The 20,335-nt window shown below is 40.2% G+C and overlaps 1 protein-coding gene across 2 annotated transcripts in view; it reads right to left on the bottom strand.

Annotated features, from left to right (window-relative positions):
* Window positions 1-771: 771 nt before the first annotated feature.
* GALNT15 (polypeptide N-acetylgalactosaminyltransferase 15) overlaps window positions 772-20,335 on the bottom strand; it is a 34,135-nt gene continuing 14,571 nt past the window's right edge. For both annotated transcript variants that reach the window (XM_026798840.2, XM_026798843.2), the window contains exons 5-11: window positions 18,246-18,413; window positions 17,511-17,628; window positions 16,555-16,749; window positions 11,716-11,847; window positions 10,579-10,680; window positions 9,668-9,805; window positions 772-8,739 (exon numbers count right to left, since the gene is read on the bottom strand). In XM_026798840.2, coding sequence (XP_026654641.1) covers window positions 8,596-8,739; window positions 9,668-9,805; window positions 10,579-10,680; window positions 11,716-11,847; window positions 16,555-16,749; window positions 17,511-17,628; window positions 18,246-18,413 — 997 coding nt within the window. In that variant the 3' untranslated portion in view covers window positions 772-8,595. The remainder of the gene's footprint in view (window positions 8,740-9,667; window positions 9,806-10,578; window positions 10,681-11,715; window positions 11,848-16,554; window positions 16,750-17,510; window positions 17,629-18,245; window positions 18,414-20,335) is intronic.

Genomic DNA, 20,335 nt, shown 5'->3' with positions numbered 1-20,335 from the left:
GGAAAAAAAGAATATGGCCCTCCTGTGTTCTTGATAGCTGTAGACTTTTTCCACATGTAGAGAGTTTACTAATTTTGCTATTTATTTTGCAGGTTTGTTTTAAACATTTTTAATAATAGAGTTGCACTGATGAGACCTAGTATAGGAGCAGGTATAAATTGTTCTTGCCCTTTTTGCAGCTTAATATTCTTTTCTGTTTAGAGTGACAAATCCTAGATCCACAAAGGTGAGGGGTTTTAATAGAACTGGCACAGCTGCAATGATTTGGCAAAGGGATGCAGACAAAACCCAACATTTTTTTGTTGTCAAGAGTCACAACGGGAGTTACCTGGAGGGACAGATTTTCATAGTGTGCTGTACATTTCCAGTGTTTATCAGCCTTCCTACTGAGAAGCAGAAAATCTGTGGTTTTACCTGTCATCAAGAGTCACCTTGAAACCCCATAATGAAATATCAATAATTGAGAGTAGCTGTTTGCTAAAAAGATTAGTGACAGGCATGAAATAACTTACCAGTAGCTTTGAATGTATTTTATGTCTTGGACATTTTCCTAGCAGACTTCAGTCTTTCATTGAGTTAGGCAGTAGGAGCACTGGATTTGGACACTTATGCACAGAAGAATAGTAGGATTTTTTTGGGGTGCTGGAGGGGAGAAAGTGGAGCTTTTTTTTTAAAATCAGTGTATCATGATGTTCCTTGGTTAGCACAAAAGCATAATTCCCTTTACAAGTGGAGAGGTCTGCTTCAGTTTATTCTTTTTGCAGTATGCAGTATATAAAAAGAAAGAAGATGAGATAATTCTTCCTGGAGAAAATTCAGAATTTTAATTAAATGGCATTTTCACATTTATTTCTTACTGGCTGGAGTTCATGGCCATACTGGCCATACTTGCTTTCATGTTAAGAGCTTTCCAGATGACCTTCTCTACAAATGCCTTTTTTTCTGCCATTAGAGGTCCTAAAACCAATAAAGAATGGAGACAAAACATACCTATTAATGTGGGACTAGAATATTTTCACAAGCTGGACCTCAGTGTCTGGTCCATTAAACCCAGTGTGTGGGACAGCATGTTTTACTGTTAATGTTAAGCAGACATTTCTCTACCTTGGCATGTTGTCTTTAAATCCAGTGTACTCAAAAATCACCAGGTTTCTCAAATTCTTGAGGTCACTTTATGATCTGTAGTCTTTCAGATAGTACATCATGTTTATGTACTTCTGCATCTCCTTTTTTTTAGACTTCTTGCCATTTGATTCATGTTTTCATGCTTTTCACTTTAACACAGTTTCTAATTCAAAGTAAAAATGAGGGGTGTTTGAAAATGGACATTCTTATGTAAACTGTTTCTGCCAATAGCTGTAACTTTATTTAAATCAACACAACATCAACATGAACCACATGAAATCTGACACTGTTACAGAGGCCTAGGTCTGAGAATAAAGGCTTAGGTTTTTTAAAAAATTACATCACATTCAAAACCCTTTCTGTAATTAATTGCTACTGAACACAGCATCATTTGCTGATAAATGAAGTGGCCTAACTTTGAATTCCAATCAGAGATTGTCAATTGTTTGTTTAATGTACCTGGTTCAATTTTGCTGCTGAGGTAGACAGTCATTTATTTAATGAGACATCCTCATTCTCATTTTCACTGCTCCCACTTTAGGAAGCAAATATGAAAATGTAAAAAAGCCTTTCCCTGTCAGGCATGTCATCAGGAACCAGTGCTTGCAACATAAACCTGAGGCTTCTGTTATTGTAGTAGCCCAGCTGGGTTGTTCTGCAGTCCTCCAGTGCCATAGAAAGAAATGGATGGAGGTACTTGGGAACTGAAATTAAATTCTCCTCTTCCCATCTGCCTCTATATTCTTTCTCTCTGTTAAAAATCAAATACTGATTTTCCTCATTTTGCTGAGTCTTCAGTTTTTGCTGGCATGTAATTGTTGTAGACATGTTCACAAGATCTAGCAGTAAAAATCCAGGAAAACAATTTTTCATCAAAATTTGCCCACATATTGAAAGTAAGAGAGCCCATAGGAAAAGGTTGTTTCTTATGATGGGCGATAAGGAAGCAGAACCCAGCACTTTGCCATGGGCAGCCTGGCCTGCAGACCTCCCTCATCACTGCCTGTGTGAGCATCCCAGCTCTGTTCCAGAGAGCACAGGAAATGGTGGGTCTGACTGAAAGTAAATTCAGAAACCTTGGAAACTCCTCAAAATGGAATCACCACTGTCTGCCAAGTCTGAGCATCGTGTTACATCTAATCTTGAATGAAACTGCCAAAATTGTATATTTTATAGAAAAGACGGACATCTTCTTGCAATTAGCAAATTATGGTCTCATTGTTCTTATTTTGCTTATCAAGTTCTTTTCCAGTGTCAAGACCTATTTTGTTTCACCCTTTCCTCTCATGGCTGATTTAAGAGTTGTTCTTGGCACTAGAGGATCTGAAGAGTTCTGTCACGGGCTGCACACAGAAGGTTGTTCCAGCAGCAGGAGCTGGGCCCAAACCACACAACTCAAAGTTATTTCCTTAGCGTCAGCACCGGGCTCTGCTCCTGGGCTGGTGTGTGCGTGAATCTGTGCAGACACCACAGACTGACCGCGGCTTGCTGCCCCAGGAAATTCATGTTTCCTTTGCTTCTGCAAGCCAAGGAATCAGCAGCAAACTGCCCTGAAGAAGGGGCTCTTGCCACCGTCCAGGGGCTTGCTGTGGCAGCCAGGGATCCATCAGCTGGACTGCATGGGCTCAGGGAGCATCAGACCAAGGGATCTTCCAGGCTCTATGGTCCGTTGACTGATTGTAAGTGAAGGCAGCTCTTGGCACCACAGATGATCAGTTTTTGTTAAGTATGACACATACACAAACTAGGTAAGCCAAGGGTTTACAAGACAACCTGTCCAATGTGAAATTTACTGCAAGGCTTACTTTTTAATTGACATGATGAATCCTATGAGTCTGCCTGCTTGAAATATTTTGATTATTAAACTCTGTTTACTACTTGGCTCTTGATTTCTAAGCAGGCAAAATGTGTGCTAATAAGAGGGAAAGCAAAAGAAGACAACACTAATGCAATTACCTGTTGTCTCTGCAGGACATGTTTGCATCCAACATTTTGAATTGGCTATAGCTTTTGACCACTTTTAGTTTGTTCAGTAATGCCAAACTAGATGTATAAAGGATGATACATCTCCCAAGCAGCCTCCCAAGGGCTTGTACTCAGGTATAAATGTCTGATGTTGTCCATCTTGAACTCCTGATACATCAAAATACCACTTGATTTTCTTTTGGAGCTGCAATTAAATTTTTTGTGTAATTATTATTACATTAAGTGATAAAAAAGAAACTGTAATAAAACCCAGTTTTCACCTAATAGCCTAATAAGAAGTGAATAAAAAATCCCATGAAAATGCAATACTGAGGGATGTAATCCTTTATGGCTCATTTATGCCTATAACAATGTAAGCAACATTATTAAATTATTTGTTAGCAGACTGTAAGACTGAGGGACTAATAAATGCAGAGCAATCTTTTGAGTAATTGCACAAAATAGATTAGATATTTTAAAATATATTTAGTATTTTTATAATATGCAAATTTTCAAAAAGTTAATTACTTTCACCTTTTTCTCAATTTGTAACACAAAATTACCATTGGTATAAATAAATATCACAATAGTATTACCAAAGTGATGGACTCTAAGCAAGGTCATTGTACAGCTACTTAGAAACTGAGTAATGCATTCAGTCCTCAGGCTGGTCTGTCTGTAACTTAAGCTAAGAACAACCTTGCAAACAATCCTGGCACCTGTATCTGTTCTGTGTAGTGAAAATTCTGCTGCAGCCTTCCAGCCTATTCAGCAGAAAGACACAGAAGATTTATTATTAATATTAGAGTTAACATCTTCAAAATATTATAGAGAGACTTCTGAAAATTTAAATTCTTATTCCTTCGGGACTAGATCATCTTTTAACACAGCATCCTACACAATGGGGTCTCTCAGTCTGTGAACAAAGAAGCTGTCTTGGAAAAGTGTGCTGTTGGATTTAACTCATTTGAGGAAAGTGCAGATGGTAGCAAGTTTGTTCTTGGCTGTCATCTCTGTGCCTAAAGCCAGATCTTGGGGGAATCTTGGAAGAGCTGGGCACTGGGGTTGGGCTCCTGGAAGGGATTTTAGCCTGGGTACCCTTTGGGATTGTTTTCCTTCCACTTAACTCCAGTTTAAAATTGATACATGACATCAAAATTAATTATCAAGAAACCCTCTTTAATCAGTAGAGAAAGCAAGCATTTCTAGATAGTGATTTATCCATATTGGTTAAATACTTGCCATTGATTACCTCTGGAAATGTACTCTGCTCACCAGCAGAAGAAACTTAGACAACTGCCTTAGTTGTGACTACTGTTCAGGTGGCCCCAGTTAACAGAGGTGGATCCTCTTCCATGTGTCTAAAGCATAATCATCCCCAAGAGTGATAGCTAATTAAAAAAAAAAGGTAAAAATTAGCAGCTATAAAGATAGCTAAACCACTATGGCTTCTACCTCAAGTAATGCAGCCAGATTGTTTTTCCAAAACATCCTTCCAAAGCACCTGGTGAATAAGCAGCTGTGAGCTGCCTGAAGGGTGTGCTGGAGTTCACACTTTCCAGGGACTGTGTTTGGAGTTCTTATTCAGACCTTTCCAATGAAATCAATGGAAATTATGGCAAAGATCTGCAAATTCAAATCCCCCTCTAAGATGCTGACAGGGGCAAGTCCTCCTGTACATTTCTGTAAGACTGTCAGGTGATGGCTGAATGAGGATATTGCCTCTGGATGCTTTCTGACTGGGTTTTTTGCAGACCAGGTGTGCTGCAGCATGAGGAAAAGAAGGCATTAACAAATCATAACAAAATGAAGGAAATAAAAATATGTTTCTCTGTGCATTGATACACTTTATTCAGGGCAGACACATGCAGTTTGCATAGCTTCAAAACATGAGCTTAAAAACATGTTACCTATTTGCAAAACACTCCTTTTTTACTCTCTTCCAATATGTTTGCAGTTTGACTCAAACTGCTTGAGATAAAATGAGATAGAAAGTCAGAGTCTGAAAGCTCTCACTCACATGTCACCTTCCAGCTGTTATGGAAACCTAGGCTGTTACTGTTCTTGTCTAGGATGCCTGAATGTAGCTCCATTCTTTTCTGGGGATATCAGAAATGGAAGCTTTTGCATTTCAATCAGCAGTATTACAGCTCAATGAACATCTTCAAGGCAGCACCTGGAAGCACTTACACGTGGACTGAGAGATACCCTCAACATTTCTGTGCTACAGGATTTAGCATGAAGGTTGATAAACCTTCTGTCCCCGTTTAGGCTTCAGGTTAACACATGGAGAGGAATGCTGCCATTGTTTCTCTGTGCCAGTGATGGCACCTCTCTCACTAACAGGACAAAGCCCAGCCTGCAGCCAGCACCAACTGCATCAACTGAGACTTGCTTTAAAAGTACTCTGAATAGCATTTCAAGGCTTTATTTTCTTCCATTTTCCATGAGCTGGGAGAGGAATAAACTAGGTTGTTTAGTAAGTGCTGTCAACCAAAAGGTGACCTGTTCTTGAATCTGACCTTGTAGCTCAGCTTCATGGGTGGGTTTGGCTCAAAGCACTGTGCCTGGATTGTGAAATTCAAAGAAACAGGTGGAGTTACATTATAAGGTATTTATTTGTGTTATGCTGGAATTCCTTTGCTCTTGCCTGAGGCTTTGGAAGCTTTCAAAGTTTAAACTGCTTCATTCTTGCATGAAACCTTTTGTCCTTACATTTTTCTCCTGTCACAGGAATTAGTGGAACCTGAAATGTTGACCATGTCTAAATAGATAACTGAAAGTAATTCTATGTTTTCTGGTGCTCAAGGCGTCATTGTGTGCTAGTATTGCATGAAAGATGGGTAAAAATGAGGACAACACACCAGCATGCTTAGCCACCACTCTTTGTTGAGCCCAGTTCCATGAGGAGAAGAGTTTATCTGATGGATGTAACCACAGGGGCAAAGTCTGAATGACCACCATGAGGAAACAATAATGGTAAAACCAACCAATCCTGTTAAAAGCCATATAGGAAGGAAAGTAGGAACAACAGGGATAGATGCTTTCCCTTTGTGTTTTTTTTAAATTTGTGTGTACTAAGTTATGTTTATATTAGAGGGAAGTGTGCTCCACAATCCACATCCCCTTCTGGCTCATGCTCTGGAATTCAGTTCCCTTGGAAACCAAACACACATTTACTCTGTTACTAAGTGAAACAAGTGCATTAACAATTATTTCCTAAATGGTACTGCACCATAGGTTTTAATTTTATCTTTTGAAGAGGTATTAGGTAACATATTTTTATATGGTACATATATCTACAGCAAACCTTCTTTTCTAGGTTTTTAACACTATGTTAAAAAGTAGTATAAATGAAGATGCCCATGTCTCTGAAATTCCAAACATTTCCTCTCTAAACCCAAAATATTTTCATTCTTCTTTGAGATAAATATCATTTGTGGTCAATTACCATATTTGTATACACATTTTTTAACATTTAGCTAAATTCTGAAGGAATTATATTCCCAGTTTAGTGTCCAAAATATAATAAATAATACATAATTTAAAAACCTGGCATAGTCATAATTTAAAATAAAGGCATCTCATGTCATTAAAACAGCATTTTACTCAGCATTTCTGCAATTTAAAAAATTCTCTTTTCTCACCCTAGATTTGGGCAATGGTCAGGTATCACTTGTGTTCTGGAAGAGGTTGCTATCATCATCTTAGCTGAAAATTAAAGCATTTTCCAGAATGTCACAGGAAATTTTAGATGACACAGCAGAAATAGTAATAGATTCTGATGCTATCAAAGAAAGCATAAGTGGTAATCAAGATGATTGGAGTGATGCCTGAACACAGTGTGTTCTTTAGCATTCAAAGTAGACAGAGAATTAGACACTGGGAGAGGTTTTGGACAACACAACAGAGAATACTCTTCATGTCCTCTGTTGTAACCAATTTTATATGCTTGATACCAATTTATTATGATTTACTGAGAGCAGGTAACTGGAAGGCTCTAAGCAGAATAATCTGTTACTCCTTCCTTTCTCTGAAGTTTAAACAATGTGCTGTGCATTTAAAAAAACCCCACAATTTTCTGTCTCTTGAAAATAATGCAAAACCTAAGTGAGTTTCATTAAAGATGCCCTTCCCCTTTAATATGTACATAGGGTTATCATTGATCTATACTATAAATCAGATGTGATGTTGATGTGGGAAGACTCCCAAATCTTTGTTCTTCTTTCTTAGCAGGCTCTTGGGAAGTGTCATCATTGACTTTATCTTCAAAAAGGAAAGTACCCTAATGAGATACTGAAGTGGAAGTTTGCTTGGTGAAGTTCATACTGTGTGAGGCCATTCTTGTTATCTAACCTCATCTCTCATCCACTCCTTTGAATGACAGCAGGTCAGCAGCAATGCAGGCTCTACAGAAGAAGCTTCTTTAGAAAATTTGGTCTTTTCAGGAACATATTGAAGACCCATGACAGCAAGAGTCTATACAATCTTCTTGGCTAAAAGTGGCAGCTTGAAAGACTTAACTCAGGCTGCAGGCAAATGGAAGCAAACCAGTATTGTCTTCCTAGGTAGCCACTGTTGAAACTGGCTGTTTCCCTTCACTTGCTGTTTTCAGCCAGCACTTCTGTTACTGCAATAATAACAGTAATAATAACAATAATAATAGTAAGCTCATCCCATGGCTTTCCAAGAGCAAATGGATGCCACCGATTCTTTCTATTCCCAAATAAGCAGAGAACTTGTTACCCTCCTTAGTACCCCAAAAGTTTCCTGAGGAGTTGTCCTTAAATATAATTAAAACAACAACAAAAAAAGTTGTTAATATTTCAGTCTCATTCTCCCATCCAAATTAGACTGTGGATAAGGATTTAAGGAAGGGTGTGCCAAACACTGAGGACTGTTTAGTAGTCCAAGTCAATTAGAGCAATTAGTGCCTAATTAAGTGTTAATTTATGCTCTGTGTAATCTCACAGAGAGTAGAAATTTGGCTCAGGTTAATTGGAAAACAAAACTTTTGCCATTACATGTGGAAACATCTATTAATTTCATACATACAAAACCTACTTTGTTTTATATGAGTCGAGGGCACTGTAAAACAAGGCTAAACTTCTGTCCTGGTTTAGCTGGCTTCCTCTTACAGTTTCAAAAATCTCACTTTTTTTCCTGTATCCTGAGAAGTCACAGCATATACTGAAGACAAGCTGTCTGGCAGCCAATTTTCCATGTTTCCATCAAAGGGCAAACTTAAGTGTCTTCTGAAATAGCAGAGTTGAGAATTTATTGATTCTCCCAATCTCTCTATTCCCTGCTTCACAGAATAAATAGAGGTTTTAGCTAGAGCTGGGTTAACCAGGAGCCAGGCTTTTAAACAAGAGAAATTCCTGACTTCTTTGCATGCTACAGCAAACACAAACAGCTTTCTTGTCCTTGCAGGAAATGCATCTTAAATCCCAAGCAGAAGTAATGTTAAACTTTGGAGACTTGACCTCTGCAGAGACCTGGCAGTCACCTCTGCCGCAGCCCATGGGAACGCTCAAATTGCCACACCTGATTTGCGTTTTTGTTACATGCAGACAGAAACAAGTCCTCATCTTCACTCTTTGCTGCCTCTATGCATTTGCCAGAAAGGATATGAACAATCATTCCATTCTATAAGATGAGAGAAGAAAGGAAAGAAAGAACAAATTAAAAGTAAGGGATTTCCAGTAAAAGCTAGGCCATGTTTCAGAAAATTTATATACAATATATCACCAGTAATAACTGGTTGTTCAGGTTTTTTTTTAAGCAATGCTCCAAACACAATGACTGGATTTAGCTGTGTTCCCAGAGCATGGTGAATATTCATAGTTCCTTTTGAAGCTAACATGAGTGGTAGGTGCTGAGTTCTCTTCCACCACTGTTTTTTTCTTATTTCTACAGGTTGTCATCAGCACCACCTCAGTACCACAGGCCAAAACATTTCCTAAGGACCAGTGCTTGCCTAAGGAATCAAACCAAATTACAGTAGGGCTGTTCCAGAGGATTGCTGGATCCCTACAACTACAGTAACTGCATTTTCCCAGGCTGTACCAGAGCATGACATTTTTCAGTCTTGTTGAGGAGTTCCTGCTCTGCTGAGTAAAGTTCACTGAAAAACAGTGAATTCCTCTAATAGGAAGTTTGTTCTTCTCTTACAATGCAGGAGAAAATTTAATGTTCCCCATTGTAAGCTCCACAAAGGGCTCTCATTTAGGAGCGGTCAGGATTTCCAAACCTTCCCTCAATCTGAAGGAAATGGGAAAGGGTTTGCCCTGCTCTTATTTTCACAACCACTGATTCAGATTCTATTCCAACAGGTAAAACAAAGACACAGGATTTTAGGTAGGATTTCTGTCATTGTATTTCTAAACCAAATGTTTTTTACATAGGCAGTGTTAGTGGGCTTGAGACATCCTATTTTTTTCTGAGTTAAAAATTACAGAAGTGAAATTTGCCCTTCAGGTACCTCATGCCTTCCTCACACACAAATCTTGAAATCACCCAGTGATCCCACAGTCACCATCAGCTGCCTTTCCCCCATGGCAGAGCCACCACTGACCTCCTGGACATCCCAGTGCTGGTTGCTGTTGTCTGTCTCCTTTGTACAGTTTTGAGGGATAACCTTCCCGTGTCTGACATCAAAGCAAAGCCGCGGAGCAGAACCAAGCAAGATTTCCTTCATGTTATATTCAAAGTGCTGGGAAAGGAAGGGTTTGTTTGAACAATGATGGATGGACATCCCAGTTCATTTTTAAAGGCTAATTCTAAAGACAATTTCCTGTACATGTTTGTTAAGATGCAATCCAAACATGAGTTACAGAGACCCAACGGCCTTGACCCTTCAGGCTGTTCCCCCTGCTAGCTAATTCTGGCATAACTATTTACCCAAGCAAAGGCTTTGTGAACTATGATTATGTGTGACATAAACCCACCCTGTCATAAAATTTTCCAGTTTCATAAATATTTGAATAGAAGGGTGTTTCTGACAGTGTCTTCACATGCTGCAGTTTGAAATGTGCTTGCAGCTCACCCCGAGCTAGACCGATGCCAGCTAGGGAGTGTAAATGAATTTTCTCTTGCTTTAGACTGCAGTTTAGGCATTAATCTTCAGATTAAGTCACTAAGGGAGAATCCCCTCCTCCCCCTCTATATTTTGGAACAGTTAAGTATTTTTTACTCACAAGCTTTCTCTTCCCCAGACACTACCAAATATACTAAACAAATAAGTGCTTAATTTTGTCTTCTGGAGCAAAGTGTGGGTATCTGCCTCAGTGACACATGGGGACACCGGCATTTTTTGAGTGGCACTTAGCTGTGGAAGAGTGGGCATTGTTGCTTTAGCACATGCAAATTTTGAACATGCCAGTCTTTCCACTAGTGTCAACCCAGCCCCTTACGTGTTGGGGTGCCTGTCGTCTGCATGGCTCCCTAGGTCTGACACAGTGCCTAAACACTCCAAATATACATTACCTGGGTGGGACTGTCACTGCAAGGGGAGAGCTCAATAGACCCTTCTGCAGCAGCTCTTCCAGGCCTGTAATCTGCACAGAAGCCAACACCAGTATTGTAAAGCTGTAAGAAAAGGTTTATACTGAAATAAATCACAATTGGATACAAACAAAATATCCTTCACCTAACATTTTGTGATTGTTTCCCTTTATGATATATGATTTTGTTCATAAATCAGGCACTATTTCTTTTCTTTCAGACTTGGTCTTGCATATTGATCTTGCAAACTAATGTGATATAAAAGGCAATGTTTCACCCAGGGTCAGTTACCCAGTGAGTTTTGTTTAAATTAGAGAGATCCACTTCTGGGTTTAACTATTATGATAATTAAAAGAAAGATATCTAAATGTTTATGCTAGTGAAAAATTGCACTTCAACAGGACACTGTAGTCAGAAAAAACACAAGATATTCCAGAAGAAACATCACAATTCCTGTGATCCAAACTCAGTTCTTACACTTTTCTCAAGCTTTATTTTTTGAAAATAAAGAGCACATAAAATAGTAAAAGGACACAGTAAAATCTGGCTAAAGATAGCTGAGTGTGAATTAATTAGTAGACCTTGTTGTCTTGTTGGGGGAAACTCCCTTCCAGTAAGACTGCCGGGAATAAATTAATATTCAATGAATTATAATTGTCAACTATGCGTTTAAAAAAAAAACCCAGACATTCCATGTCCTGTACACAGTCAGCCAGGGAACTCCTATTGCTATCACTTCTCTCCTTCAGGAAGTGCAGGACTGAAGAAATCCTTTTTTTCTCTTTGTGCACATGGGTCAGCACAGAGATATCTTGGCTGCTGTCACTTCTGCCATCTGCACGAGGCAACACAGTTCTTTTCCCTTACTAATGGCACCTGAAGAACCTCAGGTTAGGATCCTCTGAGCTGTGACACTGAACGAGTCAGACAATCTGGGTTCAGTTCCTGGCTGGTTTTCTACATTTCTGTGAGAATTTGGGCCAACTCTTTGTCTTTTTCTTTCTCCTCCCACCCTGGTTGCATTGCCTATTTGGACCAAGTACTCAGGACATGGAAGTGACACTGGAGTCTTTGAACAATGCAAAAAAAGATCATTCTTCATAGTGTGTTTTCTCTTACCTTGCCAGAGAATCTTGGTGTGTCTCCAGGTTGGGAGAGTTCAGGGTACACATTTGATAGAAACCACTGGAAATTTCTACAGCCCAGTCTCTTCTGTAGCTGAAGGCGCTCGCTGCAGTCTGGCTTCTCTGCCTTTATGGAGAAAGGGAGAAGGGCAGCAAGGATATTTGTGTATTTGTGTTAGACATGCTAGGAGTTGAAATGACTTCACAGGAATTTTTTCTACCACCTTCTCTATCCTGAATGTTATAGATATTTAAATCTATCTCTTATGACATATGCAAAGGCGGAGATCCAGCTATAGCCTTCCTCAAACTTTGTGTTAAAACAGCCACAGTCTGGCATCAAGACAGAAGTGTTTCAGAAGTGGCATACATTGTGAAAATAAGTATGTGCTCTAAAAATTATTATTATTATACTGCAAGATAAGTCAGTCTTTGTCATAGTTTTATTTAAAAAAATCAGGATCAAGTTGCACTGAAATTCAGTGGGATTGTATTAGATTGCCATTTAATACAGAATTTTTCTCACTGATAAAAACTCAATTTCCTGGCCTTTAACAGCCCAAATTACCCAGTTACTGTCAGTCCTCTATGATCAGAGGGAATAAGTGATGACAGAATTTAACCCAAAATATAGTCTATCACTTACTATCTGTCTATTATCTGACAGTTACTAAATCTAATGAACAAAGGTGCTCTGCAGCTATAATACATTAAACCTTTCCTATGATTTCTCCATTTTCTTGAATTATAAAGACACAATATCAGCTCTCAACTTTCCTGGTAGCAACTCTGTTATGAAAAAAAACAAATGCCTTCAACCCTTGGTGCAGCTACAGGCATCTGTGTTGCAAAGGCTGACAGGCTGAATATTTGAGTGTATTTAGCACTAAAGATGACTAACAGGGTTTTCAAAACCTCTAAGGACTTATGTGTCTAATTCTGCAGTTTCAAAACCACACAAAACGCTTTTCTAAATCTCTCAGTGCCCAAATATTAAAAACATCTAATAACCCTTAAAAGTTCCTCTCTTCTTTCTTGCCAGCAGTAGATCTCCCCTTTCATGTTTCTACTTTTTAAAAAATGCAGTTTGGGATGGGATTCCAGGAAACTGGTCTGGATTTCTTCATCAAAAATTAAAATTGGCAATGTAAGCAGAGAATTGCCCATAAATAACTTTTTCCCAGACCAGCTATTTCTCTGTATCCATAAAAAAGAAAGAAAAGGACTTTGCATAATGGAAAACACTGACAAATGAAGGGCCTTGGTGATCCAAGGTGAGGTGTCAGTCTCTAAAGGCAAGGATCAATCATTCCATATGGCACTGTTTGCCAGCCTTTGTAAACTCCACAGGCAAAGCTCAACAGTTGCAGTATGCTAAACAGAACCTCATACTTCAGTGTCAGTCTGAGATTCAATAAGCATAACAACAAAGCTTAGCAATTCTGCACCACACAAACCTGTCCTCTAGAGGTTTTCTTGGAAAAGGGAGAGAGAGAAGTAAAATGCTTCCCCAAAAAAGAGATGTTTCTCATGAGACCCTGCCCTGGCTGAGGAAGGCAGTGGCAGTAAATCTCATTTTATCATACTAGTTACAGTCTGCATTTGATGCTGAATAAATGGGGTAAATAAGGTAAAGAAAGTCATTGTCCCTGTAAACCAATCTGAAAGGAAACTGTGCTTGTAGATTCAATATGCAAACCACACAAGAAAAGGAGCAAAAGAGCTGGTGGCTGAAGTAGCACAGAGCTGGGAAGAGCCGAATTCATCTGTTTAATGCTCACACACAGGCATTCTGTGCAAGATGTGATTCAGACCATAAACCACGAAGAGTTACAAAGCCAGCTAAATGGGGGTCACTGGTTGTTTTCTGCAGTGAGCAATGGTGGTGGTGAAGACTCACGGAGAATTCTATAGTGGCCCATAGGTGGCTCTGCTCACCCTCTCAGCGCAATAAATCCCCTCAGGGCCCTTTGCCGCTGAGCGGCAATAATGTCCTCGCTTGCCTGAGCCTTTTGAATAACATCCCGCTGCACTGACAGCCTGAAAACATCGGCTGTGAAAGAAAGGAACACACAAAAAGGGCCATTTATGTTACGGTATGCTGCACCCAGAGATCATAAAGTTGATCATTTGAGGGAGCATCATACTCAGAAGTAGTAAAAGTGTTCTGGCTAGAATAAACTCAGGCAAAAGGTCATGCTGCTTACAGCTAGCAAGCTGTATCATTGGTGACTAGTTTTTAGTAGAGAAAATTGCTTCTGAGCTGACAAGAAAAGCCTTCAGGGAATTATTAAATGATTTAAAAACCTCACTGCCCATTTTAAAAGGCTTGGTCTTGGTCTTTGTGAATCAATTGACAAGCTCCTGGCTGGTGAAGTTCAAACCTGCAACACAGGCAGTGAGGGAGGACCTTTTAAAAATGTGAAAATAAGAGTAGAAAAGGAAACATAATAGTTCCAGACTCTACAATTAGTAGGCTAACTGGAGAGGCAGATCCACTGGTGGAGCATAAGGAGGTCAGGCTAGGCAATAAGAGAGATCACACTGATATACAGTCCTGTTCTTCTCCCCACTCTAATGCAGCTCCTGCTGCATCTGCCTTTCTTGGGTGATGGCCAGCCCTGAATGAATGAGGCATGCAGGACAGGTATTACTGGTGCTCACCAGTGCAGGGGAGCTCATGAAAGCCTTCAGGATTGGTGGCAGCCCTGGCTGTAGCGACCAAGCTCTTGAGTTTGTGATCTCAAGGACTGTGAGCCTGGTGAGGAGCCAAGTCAAGACCCTGAACTTTGCAAGAGCAAAATTCCAGCTGTTTAAGGAGCTGGTGAAAGAGATCCCCTAGGAAACTGCCCTTAAGGACAGAGGTGCTGACCAGAGCTGGCAGCTCCTTAAAGCCACTTTTCCTGCAGTGCAAGAGCTCTCTATCCTACTGTGTAGGGAATTGAGCAAGGAAGGCCAGAAACTAGCATGGCTGAGCAAGGATCTGCTCCTCAAAGAGAGGAGTAAGAAAGAAATGCACAGACAGTGAAAGCAGGCACAGGTGACCTGAGGGAGGTACAGGGACATGCTTTGAATGTGTCAGGGTGGTGTCAGGAAAGCCAAGGCAAAGCTGGAACAGGACTTGGCAAGGGACACAAAGAATCACAAGAAGGGATTCATTCTATAAATACAAAGGTCAGAAAAGACGCCCCCCCTCCGCACTGATAACCAAGAAAAGTGAACTGGTGGTGACTGATATGGAGAAGGCTGAGTTGTATTCCTCAGCCTTTGCTGGCAGTCAGGCTCTCCACTCTCTCAAGACCCTGATCCTCTGAGTGAGTAGGGAAGGGAAAGGAAGTCCCTTGCCCTATAAGGAAAGAGCAAGTGGGGGATCACTTGATGGAACTGAATAGAAGTGAGGGCTTCAGGGAGAATTTAGAGCAGCCTCCCAGCACCTAAAGTGGATTTACAAAAAGGAGGAGTAGTTTTAAACTCAAAGAGAGCAGGTCTAGATTAGTTATTGGGAAGAAATCCTTTACTCGGAGGGTGGTGAGGCATTGGCACGGGTTCCCCTGAGAAGCTGCAGATGCCCCATCCCTGGAAGGGGATGAGGCATCATCCCTGAGGCCTCATCCCTGCTCAAGGCCATGCTGGATGGGGCCCTGAGCAGCCTGATCTAGTGAATGGCATCCTTGCACACAGCAGGAGAGTTGGAATGAGAGAATCTTTAAGGTCCCTTCCAACCCAAACCTTTCTCTGATTCTATGAAACTGGAGCAAATATGAATGGGAAACTGCACAGCACCTACCCATGCTTGCCTAAATGCTTTCAGTGATTTTTTTCTCCTTAAAAGCCTGTCATTGTGAAATGAACAGGAAGATAAATGATACTTTCATTCAAAACTGCTTACAAGTTTGTCCACTGCCTTGTAGAAAGAATATGATTACAAGAAAAGGTACCGGAGCCTGAGAATTCCTGAGAACTGCAGCAACATTAACATTATTAACAACATTAACTCCACCAACAACATTCCCCACAGCTGCAAGACTCCCAGTAAGCAAACATCCACTTGTTTGTGATACAAGGGATATACAGTTCCTTGACCACCCCTGATCTGCCATGGAGACTGTACAGGTGTGGCCATTCTGTAGTTATTGGATGGTGTGTAACCTGCAGATGGTTCAACTGTAGGTGCCTGCCAGGGCTACACCACACATCTGCCTGCAATCCTGTCCTAGCTTATAGGCTGGTGGGAATCCAAATTCCTGGAGGAATGTCTAGTCAGATGTCCACACCATTCTTCTAATGAAAAGGTAACTTGTAAATAGTGGCATGTTGAGATCTGACTTTCTCGGTTCAGTTGCTTCTGGATATGTCAGTTCAGGGGAAAAAACATACCTTTTCTGTCACTAGACCACTCAGATATGTTCCCTTCCAGGAGAGACTATAATTTGCCACTTGCCTGTGACTAACACTGAATATCCTCATGAACCCTATGAGGAAAACCAGAAACTGAGAGTGAACCCTCTAGGACAGTCCTTTGAGCACACAATGCTGCAGATTTCCACTTCAGATGCATCATAACCCTCCATCAGTGACAAAACAAACCACAGCTTGTTGGGGAGTCATTTGGAGAAGAGATTATACTCCGTAAGATTTGATAACAACAGCACAAAGCTGAACTTAGGCACAAGTTTCTCTCTCTCCTTCTTGATCTGACAGCTCATTCACTGGAAGGTTTAATAAAAAGATTTTCCCCTGCATCTGACAGCAAAGAGACACCACCACTCCTATTCCTCTCCCTTCACCTATCTCTACACAAACCTCCAAAACAAACCACTAGAGATGTTTTTACCTTGCTGATTAAGAAAGCCACTGTGTCATGCTTGTAGAAGTTCTCTTTAAAGGAGCCCAGCCAGGTCTCTGCTATCCGGATTTTGTTCCTCACAATGGCCTCTTCATAGGAGAAAGCGCGGGGGAAGTGATTTCGATAGACGTGCCCAACTCGGGAGCATGGGATAATTTCTACAGAGCCACCACAGAGCCAGGTCTGAAACACAGGTGAAAGCACAAATAGAGATTACCTTATTTAGATTACTTTTATCTGAAAGGAAGAAGCTCCTTTACTCTAGGCTCTGCTTCAGGAAATCCTGGAAACAGCAGGAGCATTATTACATGCTTCTTCATACATTGCTCCCCACAGACACAGAGAAGATTCTGGGCATTCAGACCTCTGATTTGACCCAGTATGGCTATTAATATGCTTTTATGTTTTTCTGTGCACAAACAGTGCAGAGTAGTGGAGAGATCTGGGTGCACAGCTTCCCTTGTCTGGGACAATAAAAACACTATACCCCTTTGTGCCTACAATTTTCATTGGTTTTCAATATCAGCTACTCTTCATATTCAGCAAAAATCAATGCAAAGGATTTAATATAAACAATTTGCTATTAAAACTACAGGCTGGCAAAGAAATAAAGCTACTCTCCCTTTGGTGCATGTTAACATGCCAGAATAGAAGAGACAGCTTTCAGAGGGTGCCAAAAGTAGTGACTCAGGCCTCAGGCAGATAGTGATAGCCAGCAAAACTTCCTTCTTCTGACATAATGCTCCTAACTCTCAGCAGCTGCATGTTCTTGCATAGTCCTGACAGGCTGTGGAGTATGGGGATTGATTTCTGCAGGGAAGGTTGTAGTCTCCATAACCCAACTTGTTCTGCATTGTTTTTACAAATATCTTCTTCCTTTTTCACTCAGGTTGCTTAAAATTGCAATAGTTACCACATCTTGATGTTTTAATTAAGGTCCTTACCCTAATGGATAGTTCCAGGTTTTCTGCTCCCCACATGGTCATGTCAGAATCATAAGCTCCAGTATTTTGGAAGTAATGTCGATCCATGGCCACCACTGCACCAGCTACTGCAGGACTCCTGTGTAGAAAACAGTTTGGAAGTGAACACCTTGTTTATGGATAAGGAATTACACAGAGAGTGAAAATTCCACCATTTCCATAGAGAGAGTATTGCAAAATTATTCACTACTGTTCCATATAAGCTTGAATGAACTGATTATCTAACCAAAATAAAGGACAACTGGAGTGTAATTCTAGGATTTGTTTGGGGAAGGGAGCTAACAGCTAAGAAGTGAATTATCAAATAAGACTCAGAACAGTGGGGAACATTGCACACATGTACATTCAAAACAAGAGATAAACAGATCATGAGTAAGACATCTTTTTTAACTCTGTATGACATGTCTTTTGCTTTCCCTACAAATCTCCACACCTTGTCTAGTCAGGCTGTTCTCTAGTTTTGTCGATGTGTGGAAAATATTTTTCACATTGAAAGTGTGACTGCAGTCTAGTTAGAATGATTACAAAAGGCCAAAAAAACAGCACAAACAAAAAACCTATCCCTTAAGAGTTATTAATTGAGCAAGTGCAAGTAACCACACCTTTCTCTTGTTAGCTGGAAGATGACCCAAGATGACCCAAATGTGCAGTTTTGCCACTGGGCTGAGCAAGGCACATTGTCTGATGGACTGTTACCTGATAGGGCTGATGGGAGACTGGCGTACCTTCTCTTCATGCTCTGGCACTGGTTCCCAATGAAAATCTAATTTCCAGTCAAAAACACCTCGATGCAAGCCCACAGAGTGATAGTACTGAAAGGTCTTCCAGTCTATGACATCTATGACAGGGGAGACGACACTGTTTCTGAAAAAACAATACCACTTATTTCCCAAACCAAAGCATAAATGAAGTCCATTCCTCTCAGTAAACATTAGTTCTCTTTGACACTGCCAAGCACAAGCACTCCTCTAAATGCTGAGTGCCCTTAGTTTCCCTGCTGACAGAAGCTTATGCTGGGATTCTCATGCTCGTTGCATGGGAATACTGAGCTTGCAGTGAGGAATCTAAAGATCAATAACTTACTGATACCCTGTACCTTGCATTGTCATATAACACTATCTAGGATTTTGTTAGGAGTTAGCCATCAGAATTCTTACAAAGCTATTTCACACAGAGGCCCCAGCCTCTGATGCTACAGGCTCTGCATGGATGCAAAGTTTATAGAAGAAGATGGTTTTGGCCTCTCACCCTTTACTATCCTCTGATTTTGCTGTAAATATTGCACGCACTTCATGAGTTTGTTACATCAGGCCAATAAAGAGTGCACTTATCCTTAGTTTGTTCTGCTGGTGTTTTGAAAAAATATTTATTACTGAGTTCATAAGCCAGTGCCTGTTTGTATTTTATCACAATCTTAGAATGCTCTTGCAAATGCACTGTCCCAGGGTGGAACCTACTTTTAAGAGCAAGAACAGAACCATTACACTCTAAGCAACAATCCTTAATTTATTTCTAACTTAAGTTAAATTTGGATTAGTCTGAGAAGAGGTACTAGACATTTCCCTATGGCAAAGAAATCACAGTATTTCACAGTGTACTTGCACATCCTCTTGGAATGAACTGGTAGTTCAGAACAGCCTTCAGTGTTCCTTGTTTTCAGGTCAATGACATTTGGAAATTTTCAGAGTATGAATGAAATGGTATTAGGGACTGCAGGGAAAAAGTATTGAAAAATAACATTCTCCATTTCTTCTCTTATGCTAAAAGGATAGTCTCTGGTCTCAGTGCAAAGGCTGGTCTATAGACAGAAGTTCTTCTGGTGAAAAATCAGTAATATTTAAGAGAGAATAAAGTACACTGGAAAAAATTATTATTGTTTTAGAGTAGGAATATCTATTTAGGTAATTATTCCCTAGGAAAAAAACTTCCTGTTAAAACAGAGAGAAAAACATGAAATGGTTAGTCTGGGGGCAAAATGTAGATGTTTTTATCTACTCTTTTAAGATGTATATGTTGGTCAGAAATCACAAGTAGAGAAATTTGATTGAAACATAAGATTGTCAGGGAAGAAAGGACATCTCAGAAGTCTCCAGTGCAGTGAGACATTTGTATTTTTCCATGGCAGAGGCCAGAACCAGCTAAGGAAGATGGTAGCTCTGGGTGATGTTAATGTAATCTTGAAATATCTTCTCTGCCTCTACAATCACTAGAATAATGTTTTTTCAGTATCAGAGTAGGGGGAAATGCCCAACTTTATTTCTTTACAGTTGACATTTCCTGTAGAGGATTTTTGAAGCCCACAGAGAAAGAACACTGCTTGCTAGTTGAGACTACAAAGATGAACCATGCAGAGGATTGCTTTAATATGACCCAGTTTTTTTTCCTAGTAAAACCAGACTGTCCTATGATGAGCTTAAGCCAGGAAGATTTAAAATAGAAAAGTGATTTTATTTCTCTGCTCAGGTATAAAATCATCCTTTATAACATGCAATAATAAGCACTCTTAGAAACAAGCATCTGGTTTACAAATAGGTGAGAAAATTTTATGGTCACATGCAGCATTTGCAGGCATTTACATCAAGGCAGTGAGTTCCTGTCTTCCTTCCCCAGGACTCAAGAAGAAATGGAAAGAAGTGATAGTAAAAATAATAAAGCTGATGTCCTTCCCTGATTGTCCTAATGATGTCCCTGTGATACAGTTTTGTATCCATGACAGGAGAAACCACTCAGGACTCAAGCCAGCAGGGCCATTTCTACTGGGAGCTTTACCCACTAACAGCATGCAA

The sequence above is a fragment of the Zonotrichia albicollis genome, chromosome 1 (assembly GCF_047830755.1).
Source record: "Zonotrichia albicollis isolate bZonAlb1 chromosome 1, bZonAlb1.hap1, whole genome shotgun sequence".
Lineage (NCBI taxonomy): Eukaryota > Metazoa > Chordata > Aves > Passeriformes > Passerellidae > Zonotrichia > Zonotrichia albicollis.
This window is presented reverse-complemented; position numbering and strand designations above follow the sequence as displayed.